The sequence below is a fragment of the Pipistrellus kuhlii genome, unplaced genomic scaffold (genome assembly GCF_014108245.1).
Source record: "Pipistrellus kuhlii isolate mPipKuh1 unplaced genomic scaffold, mPipKuh1.p scaffold_m20_p_2, whole genome shotgun sequence".
NCBI classification, from domain to species: Eukaryota; Metazoa; Chordata; class Mammalia; order Chiroptera; family Vespertilionidae; genus Pipistrellus; species Pipistrellus kuhlii.
Window position 1 is genome coordinate 111,163,922 of NW_023425515.1, and position 14,619 is coordinate 111,178,540.

The window sequence follows — 14,619 nt, forward strand, 5'->3', positions numbered from 1 at the left end:
GCTTTTATTATTTAACTTTGATGTGTTTATGTACTCCATCTTCCATAAAGAGTCAAGTTTCTTAAGGACATAAGCCTCACATATTAATAATAGTTATTCATTCTAGTCCTAGAGTATGATGATTAGAAAAGCAATTTCTTTTGAGAAGGGGAAAAATCTCAAAACATCTAGGAAAGAAAATGTTAGCTAAGAACTGCATGTACAATGAAGAGCCTGACTGGAACTATACCAGTGCTCTATTGTTTGAGGTGTTAAGAGGTGGAGGGGGAAAGCAGCACGTTCCCTGGCTTCCCACTTACCTCTGCAAAAACGAAGGGTGCATCAAACTGGAAGCAAACGTGGCCATGCTTAATGGCTTGAACAGAGGCTGGGCCACACCGGTACATCCCTGCATCACACAGAGGAGAGAGTGTGAGTCTTCACATCTGTCCAGACACAGAACAGGTGTGACACTGAGGTGGCTCTGCAGAGGCAAGTGTGGCATTGATTTAGCCTAGATGCTCCCCGTGCCAGAGAGCAGGTGACCAGTGTGTGCAATCAGGATGGTTTCATTGGAAATGCCTCCTCAATCCAAAACTGGAAGTCATAAAAAAAATGCAGGGCATCACCATTCCCATGTCTATTCTTCCACCTACCAACACACATTCGAGAGTAGGTGCCATGCTGTTGGCTCCCATAACATTTATGCTTCCACAGTGGGTGTCTGCAATGTTGGGAATGATGATGTCCTCAGTACTGTGTTGTTGATTTGTGTTTTGGACATTTGTGCACCTGAGGTCTGTATAATTTTGTTAACCATTGTCACCCACAATAAATTCAATAAAAAGAAAAGACAAGAAAAAAGAAAAAGACAAAAAAAACAAGGTTAAGTTTGACTGGAGAATTCAGACACTAGCCACACATTGATCAATGTGCCACTCCACCGAGGAAGTCAATAGGCAGGCCTACATTTAAATTTACAAAGTTTTTAAATTTTAACCAGTGATCTCTAGCTAATAAGAGATTTTCTATTAGTCATTCTGAAGTCTCATCAAGATATAGTGTGGGCAAAAGTAGATTTACAGTTGTGAGTGTGCAAAACATGGTGGTGTTCTGGCATTAATATTATTTATTAATTATTGTATTATTTTCCATCCCAACAGCTATAAACCTCCTTTACCCCACCCTGTATAATCCAAAACACCCGGAATCATTGAACTTTCTCCTTTAGAACCCATTAAGACTCTCTTGTAATTGCATGATGAATGTTTATGTGTACGTGTATACACACGCGCACACACACACCAGTATATCATATCAACAACTAAGGAAATAAATATAATGTACCCAGGCCACTACCTTTTATCACCACATTAAAAATTAATGGAGGCTTATGATTTGAGTTTATAAAAATCTAGGGGGTCATACTGTCACTCAGTGCTTAGCATAATTTGCAAGTTAGACAACAAATATCCAAAGTCTCAAGTTTTGAAAGAAATCATACAATATAAAAATAAACTGGTTCTGGGAAAACACTAGTGTTTTTAATTCTTTATTTTCTCTCCTGCCTTGTTTCTTACCACTGTATACCAAGGAGGGTGAAGGTATGTTTTACAGCCTAAAGTGCTGACACAGATGTTTTTCTCCTGTCTTCAAAACTGCTTATCAAAGCAGCAGTAGAAGAATCATGTATGTTAAGTTTTATGCTTTTTCTAAAAGCTATGAAGTCATTCAGGGAAAGGCAACCATTGAATTGAAATAAAACCTGACTGGCAGGTGGCTAGTACTGTCTGTAAGCACAGGGAACACCCTTCTGCTATGGGTTTCCCCTGAGAGTGTTTCCCACACAGCAAGTGCAGTCACAAAAGCAACATGAATATCAGCAGTCAAACAGTTCTCTCAAGAGAGGATGCAGGTTACCATCACTGTTTTCCTGGGGGGTGCTGTCCACGGCCTGCCAGCCTCCAAATCCAACAGGAAGATCAGGCCTCGTCATCCAGGCTTCATTCCAGCAGTGGTAGTTCCTTGGAAAACACCACTCCAGTGAGATTAAACTTCCCATCACACTCAATAGTCCAAAACATAAAAAAGTAACCCTAAATCCTGAGGATATGCTATCTATCTCTCTCTGTCTATATATAAAAAGCTAGAGGCCCTCATGATTGAAACAACCAGATGGACAACCAAATAGGCTGCATGGGGCAACCAGGCTGGCAGTAGGGGCAGTTAGGGGCTACCAGCCTGTGAGGGGCACAGTTAGGGGTGAACAGGCTGGCAGGCGGGGGCAGTAAGGAGCAACCAGGCCATCAAGGGGGGAGCAGTTAGGGGTGACCAGGCAGGCAGGCTGGTGAATAGTTAGGAGCCAGCAGTCCAGGATTGTGAGAGGGCTATCCAACTGCTGATTTTGGCTGGCAGTCGGACATCACCTGAGGGGTCCCAGATTGGAGAGGGTACAGGCTGGGCTGAGGGGACCCTCCCCCCCATGCACAAATTTCATCCATGCACAAATTTCATGCACTGGGCCTCTAGTCCACTAATATTTGACTAGATTAAACTAAATCCAGGACTTTGAGAGATGTCCTGGTGTTCTAGACTTGAGTTTGCAAGGCAGATCCATTCTCATGGATATCCCTAAGGGCACTCACATAACTGGACATAGCTCTTCTCCGGCTAATATCAATTTTAAGGACACCCAGAAATATTCTAATCAATGCATTAAGCACTTTTGATCTTAACTCTCCTCTGATCCCTAATGAAACAGAACTTACTATCTGCTAAGGGGGTAAGAAAGAAAAGTTAATTGAAAATAAAATACATACATCTTTGAGTTTCTTTTATATTTATGTACATTAGATTTATAAAAAGTATATTCCTTGTAACAATTAAGCAATAAAATGCCTTTATTTTTATCATTGCTATGGAAACTATAACATTAACTCATAATTATAATTATAATTTGTGGCAAATTTCCATTTTCTGTTCAATAAGATGGAAAGGTTATCAAGGCAAGTGTCTCTTTACACTTTATCAAACAAAGGTGGACAGCCCATGAACTAAGGGCCATGCAAAACTTTTCCCAACTTTGCATATGACACTGGAGGCAAGAGAATGGAAAATAATGTCATCATGAATTGTATTATTATGTCCCTGAAAATACCTGAAATTATGTGAGAATACAGGAGCAAATGAGCTCATGAACCCGACTGCATGACAAAAATCCTCATAGAGGAACAACAGTTAATGGTGGGGAGGTCATTGTAGCAGTGTTTGTTTATAGCACTGATGAATTTCAGCTCCAAATATTATCCAGCCTTTTCCTAAATGTCCTACAACACTAGTAATTCATGCATCTCTCAATCTCTCTCTGAGAACAACTCAACATTTATTGGCTCAATCCAGAGGTGTTTATTTAATTATGCACCCATTATATGTCAGGCGCCATGCTAGGTAGTGGAGATCCACAAAGATCAAGACATAGGTTTTGCTCGTAAGTAGTCTCACAACTTAGGAGAAAAGGAAAACATGTATTAGTAAACTAATTAGTCAAACATTTCATAAGATTTCTGAGAGGCTTAAACAATGCACTCCATATACAGCTCTCTACGCCTGGCATGTGGTAAGTGCTCAAAAATGGTAACTCTCTGACATTTAAAAATAATTGATGTGATGCATGCTACACTGGAAATTCATCTGAGGTGCAATTGGTCTCTGTGGGAAACTCTTAGGGAATATGGGAAGGCTTTACAGCAGAAATGACATTTGAACTGACCCCAGAAGGTTAGCAGGTCAGCAAAAGAAGTAAGAACAAAGTTTTGGAGGCATGACATAGCCAACACGGTGTATTGGGGAACTGTATGCTGTCCTTGTGGCTGAAGGGAATCTTGTTTGCATATTTGTGTGTATGAGAGAAGAGAAATGGCAAATGAAGGTGGGCAGGAAATCACAACACTGACAAATACCTATGACACTCACTGAGTGCCAGACACTGTTCTAAAACCTTTCTGTGTATTGACACATCGGATATCCCTAGTACTGTATCAGAAGGGCACTGTTATTTATTGTCCCCAGTTTACAAGGGAGGAAATGAAGCACAGAGAGGTTAAGACTCTTTCCCAAGGTCACACACAGCTAGTCTATACTAATAAAAGGGTAATATGTTAATTAGACTAGGAGACCTTCCAGACATACTTCTGGACAAAGCCATGGTGGTGGGGCTGAGGCAGAGGCAGTTAGGGGTGATTAGTCCAGGAGGGAAGACAATTGGGGGCTGAACAGGCCAGCGGAGGGGAGAGGGGACAGTTGGGTGCCACCAGACCAGCAGGCAAAATGGTTAGGAGCAATCAGACAGGCAGGCAGGTGAGTGGTTAGGAGCCAGAGGTCCCAGATTGCTAGAGGGATGGCAAACTACCAGCAGTCCCCGATGTAGGTAGGGCTTAGGGACATCCCCGCTCCCTGTATAAATTTTGTGTACCAGGCCACTAGTTAGTAATAACATTCCAGGGTCCATGCTTTTAAATGCTGACTTATGCTATAGGTAAAAATGAGATTGCGAAATCCTTTATCCCAAGTTAAATAAAAATTCTTGGGAAAGTTAAATTTGCAGTTCTGTATTTGTGAAAGGTATGTGAAGAGGCAATATGAGAGATTGAGCCAAGTTACATCATTCCCCTGCCCCCAGCCATATACACCGCCCCCCCAAAATAGTGCAATAGTTGCATTGGATCAAAAATATGTTCACTAAAGAAGTAGTCTTCACAAGTGGAGAGGGAGAGGAGCCACTGAGTGGTTCAACTGATGTCTTATAAAGATGTGAAGGAACCAGAGGAGCTGAGGAAGACTTTCACATTTGCAGTAGGATGGTTCTGTCTACCAAGACTGAAGGAAGGAGGAAGGGAAGGAGGTTTGTGTTGAAGGGAGTGGTGCTGGATGGGTGACAAGGTCGTTTAGGGTATGATGAATTTGAGTACCTGTGGCAAATCCAGGAGCTGAAACCCAAGAGGAATTTTTATATGCACATGTGGCTCTCAGGATTTGATGAGGAGGAAGCTCCTGGTGTCTTTACTGATGATGGAGGAGAGTGAGGAAATGAGCCAGACGAGGAGTGAGTGGGAAGGGCAGTGGTGCAGTGTAGATTTCTCAGCCAAAAGTGATATAGACTGTGAAGGGAAGAAGAGAAGATAGGGCAATGGCTATATAGAATGCAATGTATGGAAGATTGTTTTGATTATTTTTACATTAGGAGAGATTGTCATGCTTGTAGAGAAACACATCAGTCAAGAAGGAGTGAGAATAAAAGAAGAACAAGGAGCATTGGCCTAATGGCTCATTGGTTGGAGTATAGTTTCTTCCAACAAAATGTTTCAGGTTCGATTCCTAAGCAGGCACATAACTAAGTTGCAGCTTCAATTCCTGGTTGAAGTGCATAGGGGAGGCAACCATTGGAAATTTCTCTCACACATCGATGTTTCTCTCTCTCTTCATTACTCTCTCTTAAAAATCAATAAAAACATATCCTTGGGTGAGTATTAGAAAGAAAGAAATAAAAAATAAAAAAAGGAAGGAAGAAAAGAAAGAAATGGCTAAAAGAAAGGAAGAAAGCAATAGAAAAAAGAAAGAAAGAAATGGAAAAAAGTAGGCTCCAATAAGGAAGATGCAAGGGATCAAAAGCAGCACCCTGGACAGGTGTGGGGAGTGAGGTATTGGCTGCAGGGGAGGGAGGTGCAGACCTAGATCAGGGTGGGGTATAGAGGCTCTGGGGTAGGAACATGAGGTTGGCTCTACTTGAGAGCCTCTATCTTTGCTCTGAAGCTGGGAGAAAGGTCACCATATTAAACAATGACTGCTGGCCTTTCTTTTGAATGCTGAAGGTTGCACCATCGGCAGATAGATCCAGAAAGCAAAGCAATAAATCATTTGCAATTCCACATGGACACAAGCTTGCTTCCTACACAATGAGTGTTGCTTGCCAACCCTAACTTACACCACCACCCTAGATGCAGAGACTCCAGAACCTCGTGACTTAAATGATTGTGTCCTGGGCAAGGGTCAGCCTTATTCAAGATAAACAAGATTTGCAGTAAAAAATCTTAGACAAAAACTTTTATTTGAGGGTAATATTTTTTCATATAAGCAGGAGATGGGGAAAGCTTTATTTTCTCTCATTATGATAACTATCTACCTATTTGCAATCTCTTCCACTTTATCCTATGACTGAGGCCTTATTTGTATATGTAGGGTGGAAGAGTTTACTAAATGGATCGGGAACTTGTAGGGAGTGGGCGAGATGAACACAACAAATTATGTGTTGCCCACCTCACCCAGTGCCTTCGAGTTCCAGTGGGCTGGGCCTTAGACAGTGCTTGGAAAACCAATGGTTGGGCTCCCAGAATGGCGGTGAGCAGAGGGAGGGATGACACTGTGGAAGCCATGGGCCTTACTTCCAGCATGCTGTTCTCTGTTTCTCAATGGCCAGGGAAAGTGTGTTCTGGACCACCCCTGCCATGAGGGTTCCCTTTTGTCTGGATGTTGAGTATGCCTGGACATTCGTACTCGCTTTTCTATTTCAAGCTCCTCCATGAAAGAGGCTGATAATTAGACAATTCCAAATTTCATTGATCTTCTCTCCAGGTTGGGAAATCTACATGCTTCTTATTAATAGCTTCATTATCTATTTGCTCGGTAGTCTTTCTGTTTTCATCCTGCAGTCTCATCGCATGTGTAGAGTGTGTGGCTTCACTTTGGGGCTCTGTCTTGTTCACCATCACGTTTCCAGCACCAGAACCAGCCCCCAAAAGGCACTAAAAAGTCATGGTTGCTTATAAGGTTATGCAGGTGTAATTAAACCTTCATTTGTTTTTAAGATTCAAAGTTTTATATTTTTCTCAGAGCTTCATTAAAGCCTGACTTTGCACAATACCATTGAAATGTGCAGTGTTCCTTTAAAGTTAAAAAAATGCATAAACCTTCAAAGTTATTTATTTTCTTTGTTGCTTTGTAGCAGTGTCAAAATTAAAACAAAGTCCCCATTTCATTGAGTGTTGTTATTTAATCAGGTTGAAGATAACTTTTTGGGGGTGGATAATGATGGCGATGACAATTAAAGAACACATTTTTGCTTTATGTCATTTTCTGTACTCTTCCTGTAGTGACAGTTAGTGATTTCTGGGGCTCCTTTCAGTTAGGCAGTTTTGGTACAAAGGACCCTGAGAATCTACACCAAAGGCAGCTAGAAAAACAGCCATGCACTGCTTGGGGACCCTTGTGGTCAAAGTTTATCCTTTGACTCAGTAAATCTTTTTCCTTGGAATTTGCACACAGGAAATAGTCATGGGATGCAATGGGAAGTATATAAGAATGTTCATCCTTGTATTATTTGTAATAAGGAACAATCAGAAACAGCCCAACTGTCCAAGACGTGATTAATGTTCCAAAACACGAGATAGGAAACTATTCAGCCATACAAATGCAGATTTATGTTTTTTAGGAAGAAAATATATCTATGGCATATTAATTTTTAAAAGCACACTACAGCACACCATGTACAATGTACATGTTCAAGTGTGAAATCAGAATTTTAAATGACCCCCATTCTTGTGTAATTTTCTCCCCTTGAAATCTATGAGTAAGATGGGATATCACTCCTGGAATTATGTTAGTTTAAATGGCAAAGAAGATTTTTCAGATATAATTCAGGTAATTAATATGTTGATTTTGAGTTAATTAAATGGGAGATTACCAAGGTGCTGAGTCCTTTAAATGAGCGTGGAGGTCAGAGACAGGACAAGTCAGAGACATTCAAAGCATCAGAGACATTGACTGCTGGCCTTGAAGAGGAAGGCTGCTTACATACATTTTAAAGCTGCAAAGAACTGAGTTATTTCATGAATCTAAATGAGCCCTGCATATCAGATGGACAACATTCTCAGTTAACACTTTGCAGTCATTTGAGACCCTGAGCAAAGGACCCAGTTTACCTGTGCCCAAACTCCTGACTCACAGAAATTGAGAATAAATTTGTGTTAAGCTGCTATGTTTTTGGCAATTTGTTATGTAGCAATACAAAAATTAATGTAATATTCAGAGACATTTTAAAGAATGTTTACCAAAATGTTGATAATGTTGAGCAGTTAGAATATGACTCTTACTTTTGTTGTATTTTCCTGCAATGTTTAAAATTTTTATAATAAATACGTACTAGTTACCCTCTCTCAATAAAAACATTAAGAATACTATTTTCTATTAAAACAAGTGGAGTACAGTTCAGAATCTGCTCTGGTTCTAAGAGCTGGGTAAGGTCACACCCAGATTGCTAGAGCCCTGGGAGGGTGGAGAAGTGGACAAGATCATGGCTGAGACTACGACAGGCTTCAGAACTCTTGTGCTATTAATTCAAAGAAAATAGGATGGAAGATTGAAGCCAAGAGTCCTTTACTGCCTTTCACTTTGCTAACTACTTAAATACTTCCCTAGGTCATCTCATTTACAAACTGTCCAGAAAGGCTTCAGAGAAAAGGATTCCCTAAAAGGGAAGAAAGAAGTATGAGCTTGTAACTTTGTTTCTGCAGCTTTGCCAGGGCTCAAGGGAGAGCACAAACAAGGTCCAGAGAAAGTCCTAGAGGAGATACCTTGGACCAACTTCAAATGTCAATCAAGTGTTTGAATTCTTTTATATTAAAAACGGCAGGGGTGGAAGAAAGACACTCATCTAACTTGCAAATTGCTTGTATATTCATAGAAAATGAGCACAGCTCCACCGCTCTGGACCTGTTGACATACTTCTAACACAGACAGTGCTGTGGCAGCTAAAACGACAGCACATCCTGGAACTGTGAAGCTTTGGCTGTATCCATGGCAGCAAGGCTGGGGTACGGTCGGAGTTGTTGGAAAGAAGTGGGGACAAGCTGGTGGATTCTGAGGTGTGTCTAAGAAGACATTCTAAAGTGGAAATGAAAGCTTTGACCCAGAAAAAAAACTCGTCGCTTAGGAAAGGTAATGAAGCTAGACAACAAAAAGGGATGGCACAGAGGGAGGGAGGCATGCCAGAGCCTCGGAGTTGCTGAGAACTGAGAGCTGAAGCACATACTGCCTCAAGTGCAGCTGCCCACTGTCAGGACTACCGGAGTGCTGGAACCAGGAGGACACTCAGGGTCTCTCTGGGGTCATGCCAGTCCAAGGCCAGAGGCCCAGTCAGGTGGAGACCAGGCCAGTCCCCCTTATAGGGACCAACTGACTATCAAGAAAAAAGAGAAGATATGAAGGTGCTTGCTTTTGATTGTCTCCAGCAGGGAAAGAGAAGCAGATTTAGCACAGTCTGATATAGCAGGAGAGACCCTATTTGAGGGGGTTGGAGATGGGGGCAGGCTTAAGTATGTACTGTAACTTCTAAAATGAAACTATGAGGTATCCTATATAATAAAAGGCTAATGTGCAAATCGACTAAATAGCAGAAGCACTGGTTGCTATGATGCGAACTGCCACCAGGGGGAAGATGTTCAACGTAGGAGCTGCCTCCTGGTGGTCAGTGCACTCCTACAGGGGGAGCTCTGTCAGCCAGAAGCCAGGCTCACGACTGCTGAGGGCAGTGGTGGTGGCAGGAGCCTCTCCTGACTCTATGGCAGCACTAAGGATGTCTGATTGATGGCAGCCAATTAGTAGAAGTTCTATTACTATGCTGGACTCATTTTGAAAATCAGGCCATGTCCCTCTTCACTACTCTCAGTGTAATAGCAATTAGTAATTTATATTCTACCTGAAAGTGAAGAAAAGGTTGGATTTCCACAGTATTTGTTTGGATAATGCTAATCTGTAAAAACCTTTCTGTTTTTTGGCTAAGTTTATAAATAATTATTGAAAAAAATGTTTTAAAAATATAAGCAACAGTCTTTGTAGTTACCAAAGTTACTTTTTTGCATTATAAACTGTTCACAAGTATACAATTCTAAGGTTGATAGATTTTATTTATATGTAGCTTTTCTAGAGGTCTTATTCATTAGAAGAAGAAATTAATTTACATTCAGTAAAGCATCGGTGGTGCATATTTTATTAGGTTTTAATTATTTGAAAACTGGTAAACTTTGACTGGTCTATATGATGACTTTCTTAGGCAGAATTTATGATTAACCAAAACATGATATTTTTCTTATTTCTATTTTTGGAATATTTTCATAGAAATTCTTTACTATTTTCTATGTGGTTTTGTCTTTTTGCTTCCACTTTCTTTTCATTCTAATATCCTGAGAGGTATTTGTAATAACCTTTAATTTTTTAACCTCCCAAGTTTTCTCTTTGTTCACTCTCAAGTGGAACTTGGGAAGAATAGGGACTACAGGCCCTTTTAGGAGATATTCTAGATGTGGGACTATGTGGGTATGTAATAGAAATGGGAGGAGAGTCTAGAACAGACTTTCAACCTGCAGAAAAAAACAAAACAAAACAAAACAAAACAAAAAAACCCTTCCTAATTTTAAAACAATTATTTTGCAACACCTCTTTATTATACAGAAATGAAATCCATAGATAGCTTTCTATACACATAATTTCTCAAGTATCAATATAATGCCCTATAATGTACTAGGAAGTAGAGAAATAAGAGAATATATGTTAGGAAGATGATAAATGACACCAAAATGTTCTTACAAAATGTAAAATTTTAAGGAGTATGGTAGATCCCAATTTGGAAGCACTGTAGTGGTTAAGAGTATGCTCTTGGGAAATACTACCAGAATGGCAGTTCCCTCTGCTGGATTCATTTTGAAAATATGACCCTGTCCCTCTTCCACTACTCTCAGTGTAATAGCAATTAGTAATTTATATTCTACCTGAAAGTGAAGAAAAGGTTGGATTTCCAGAGTATTTGTTTGGATAATGCTAATCTATAAAAAACGTTCTGTAACAAATTCTGGCTAAGTTTATAAATAATTGTGTATGGTGATGGATGGTAACTAGACTTATTGTGGTGATCGTTTTGTAATATATACAAATATTGAATTACTAGAGGCCTAGTGAATGAAATTCAAGCATGGATAGGGTCCCTAGGCCTGGCTGGCAATCAGGGCCCATCTGTGGGCAATCGGCAGGGCAATTGGGGGGCCCCTGCTGGCACCCATTTTGGAGGCAACCAGTGGGGCAATTGGAGGGTGACACCACCTGCTCACCCGCTGGCCCGCCCCCTGCCCCCACTGCCAGTCATCTTCCTCTATGGGGCATCTGGTAGGGTGATTGAGGGCAGGGGGAGGTTCACATTGGCACTGCATTGGGAGACCTGGGGCCTGCAGGTTAGGGGCAGCTCTTGCATTGAGTGTCTGCCCCCTGGTGGTCAGTGCACATCACAGTGACTGGTTGTTTCATTTGGTAGATTTGCATATTAGGCTTTTATTATATAGGACTAGAGGCCTGGTGCATAAAATTTGTGCATGGGGGTGTTCCCTCAGCCCAGCCTGCACTTTCTCCAATCCAATACCCCTCAGGGGATGTCCAACTGCCCGTTTACGCCTGATCCTGAGAATTGGGCCTAAAGCAACAGTCAGATATCCCTCTCACAATCCTGGACCACTGGCTCCTAATAGTTCACTGGCCTGTCTGCCTGGTCACCTCTAATTGCCCCACCCTGCTGACCTGATCACCTTTCACTGCCTCTGCATGCCAACCTGGTAACCCCCAACCGCCCCCCTGCTGGCCTGGTCACATCCCTCATGGCCCCCCCACCAACCTGGTTGCCCCACGCAGCCTGCTGTTCAGTTGTTCAGTCATTCCTCACTAACCCCTGTGCTGGCCTGGTCATAGCCATCTTGTGAGGGTGTGAGGGTTAATTTGCATATCATATTTTTATTATATAGGATTTCTATACACCTGAAACTAATATAGTGATATATGTCAATTACACTTTATTAAAAATAAACAATTAAACAAATACAAGTTTGAGACTTTAATGCTGCACTTTCCTTTTTTTTCTTTCTTTTTTTTTAATGCTGCACTTTCAATAATGGATAGAACAAACAGGTAGAAAATTAGCAAGGAAATAGAAAACAATCTATATGCATAAAACCCTAATATGCAAATAAAATGAATGGTGGAACAACCAAACAACTGGTTGCTATGACATGTGCTGACCACCAGGGTGTGTGTGTGGAACATGGTGGGAGTCAGCCATGGCAGGATGGTGGAACAGGTAAATGGGGGTGACAGATCAAGGCAGAGAGCTGGTCACTGTTATTGGGGAGAGCCTCTGGTGGTTACTGAAAATTCTTTGCTCCCATATGCTGCAGTCCCAACCAGTGCTCACACCTGCTGCCAGTGCCAGCCCCGCTTGCACTCAATGCTGGCCCTGATTGCTCGGAGCTCTTAGAGGGTGTGAGGGGCGACTGCCAGCCCTGATCGTCCTTCTGCTCCTGAGGGGCTATTGGGGCTGGCAGCCACCACTTGCACCCACTGCTGGTGATGGCCCCACTCACACCCACAGCCAGTGCCGGAGTCACCACATGTGCCTGGCACCAATCCTGATTTCTTGGCACTGAAGTGGGTGAGAGTGGCAGCTTCCAGCCCCTGAGGACTTCTCCACCTTCCCCTGATCCTGAGGGGTGATGGGGCAGCAGCTGCTGCTCACACCCACTGCTGGCGCTAGTCCCAATCACTCTGTGATGTTAGTGAGCGTGAGTGGGGCCAATGCCATTGGCACATGGGAGCAGCAGTGGAAGCGGGACTGCCAGCAGACAGGGGACTGGAGGCTGTGGTGGGAGGGACCTGCCCCCGTGCCCAGCACAGCCTTTCTTACCACAGTTCCTTTCAAGGTACACAAATTCATGCACTGGGCCCCTAGTAACAATATAATAACTAAACATAATGGACAGCTATAGAATACACTACCCCAATATAGAAAAATGCACACTATTCTTAAGTGCAAACGGAACATTTTTTCAGAATTAATGATATGTTTTGCCGTAAAACAAATCTTAAAGTCTGATCCATTACATTTAATGTAATCACTGATAAATAGGATTTTCACTGGCCATTTTGCTATGATGTCTTTTTCATTCCTCTATTCCTCCATTATTTCCCTATTTTGTGTAAACAGATATATTCTAGTATCATTTTAATTTTTTCTGTTTCTTCTTCCTATATGTTTTTCAGTTTTATTCTTAGTAGTTTCCCTAAGGATTACAATTAACATCATAATTTAAAAAATCTAGTTCAGATTAATAGCAACTTAATTTCAATAACATACAAAAAATTTGGTCCATTACTCTAGCTCTTTGCTCGGTTATTGTAATTTCTATATTATTAAAACATCAAAACTACTTTATAATTATTAATATATGAATTGTATTTCAATAAAGGTATTATTTTTTAAAATATATTTTATTGATTTTTTTTACAGAGAAGAAGAGAGAGGGATAGAGAGTTAGAAACATCAATGAGAGAGAATCATCGATCAGCTGCCTCGTGCACATCCTCTACTGGGGATGTGCCCACAACCAAGGTACATAAACCTTAACTGGAATCAAACCTGGGACCTTTCAATCCACAGGCCCGACGCTCTAACCACTGAGCCAAACCAGTTTCAGCAAAGGTATTATTTTTTAAAAAGTAGACTCTAGGGTGAGCCATCTTGGGTTTGTAATTTAGGTTTTAACACTTTCTGGCTGGTAATCAGGTTAAGCTTCTATACCTCAGTTTCTTCATCTATAATGGAGAGAATAACAGTAATTGCCTTAACAGGTAATTAAAAAGATTAGATGAGCTAGTATATGTCACCCACTTAGATCAGGATCTGGTACCAAGAAAAGATTTCATAAGGACAAGCTATAATATTTTGATTCTTTGGAAGTGGTAATGACTTTTTATCCTTCCTTCAAGTCTCTGGTGTGGGTTCACAGTGTATATTCTAAGTTTTCTAAAGACAACTCTCATAATCTAGCTCCAGGTGATATTCTCAAAAACAATTTGGCTGACAGTAATGTGGTTAAGTAGATGATTTATCTACACTAATAAAAGAGGAAGATGCGAATTGACTGTACCTCCAGGATGCCCACCAGCCAATCAGGAGTGAGTATGCAAATTAACCCAACAAAGATGGTGGTTTAATTTGCACACCCATGCCTGCAGGCTCCCAGGACCATCACCAGGCCTGGGAAAACAAGGGCAGGCTCCTGGGACCATCATCGCCTGAGAGGGAAGGACTGTGAAGCCAGGCCATGCTCACAGGCTCCCTGGACCATCACTGCCCATGGAAGGGATGACAGAGAACAGAGAGGGAGAGCTGGCGGTTTGGAAGACTTGGCAAAGCAAGAGGCTGAGGGATGGAGACAGAGCAGGAAGGGAAAACCCAGATCTCAGAGAACACCAGGAATTCTTGGAGTAGTACTGTGTTTCCCCGAAAATAAAATATCCTCCGAAAATAAGACCTACTTACAGGTTTCCTTCTGAATGAAATATAAGGCATCCCCTTGAAAATAAGACTCCTCAGACTCTGTCTCAGAATGAAATTAATTTACCATAAACTGGTTGCTAGGGCTGCCCCGAATGGCGTCTAGCAACCAGTGTCATTACTCAGAGTCCTGATGTCACTGCTGTGTGGAGGCGGAGTGGAGGTCAGAGTGAGCAGTGAGCACGGGGCTGGAGTGAGGAGGAGACTTTTGCAGATGT

At 41.6% G+C, this 14,619-nt stretch overlaps 1 protein-coding gene across 1 annotated transcript in view; it reads right to left on the reverse strand.

Moving 5' to 3' along the window:
• The window catches only part of F13A1 (coagulation factor XIII A chain), a 174,082-nt gene that overhangs the window by 41,412 nt on the left and 118,051 nt on the right, over window positions 1-14,619 (reverse strand). The window contains exons 9-10 of the mRNA XM_036446533.2: window positions 1,900-2,003; window positions 300-388 (exon numbers count right to left, since the gene is read on the reverse strand). Of these exons, the coding sequence (XP_036302426.1) occupies window positions 300-388; window positions 1,900-2,003 (193 nt within the window). The remainder of the gene's footprint in view (window positions 1-299; window positions 389-1,899; window positions 2,004-14,619) is intronic.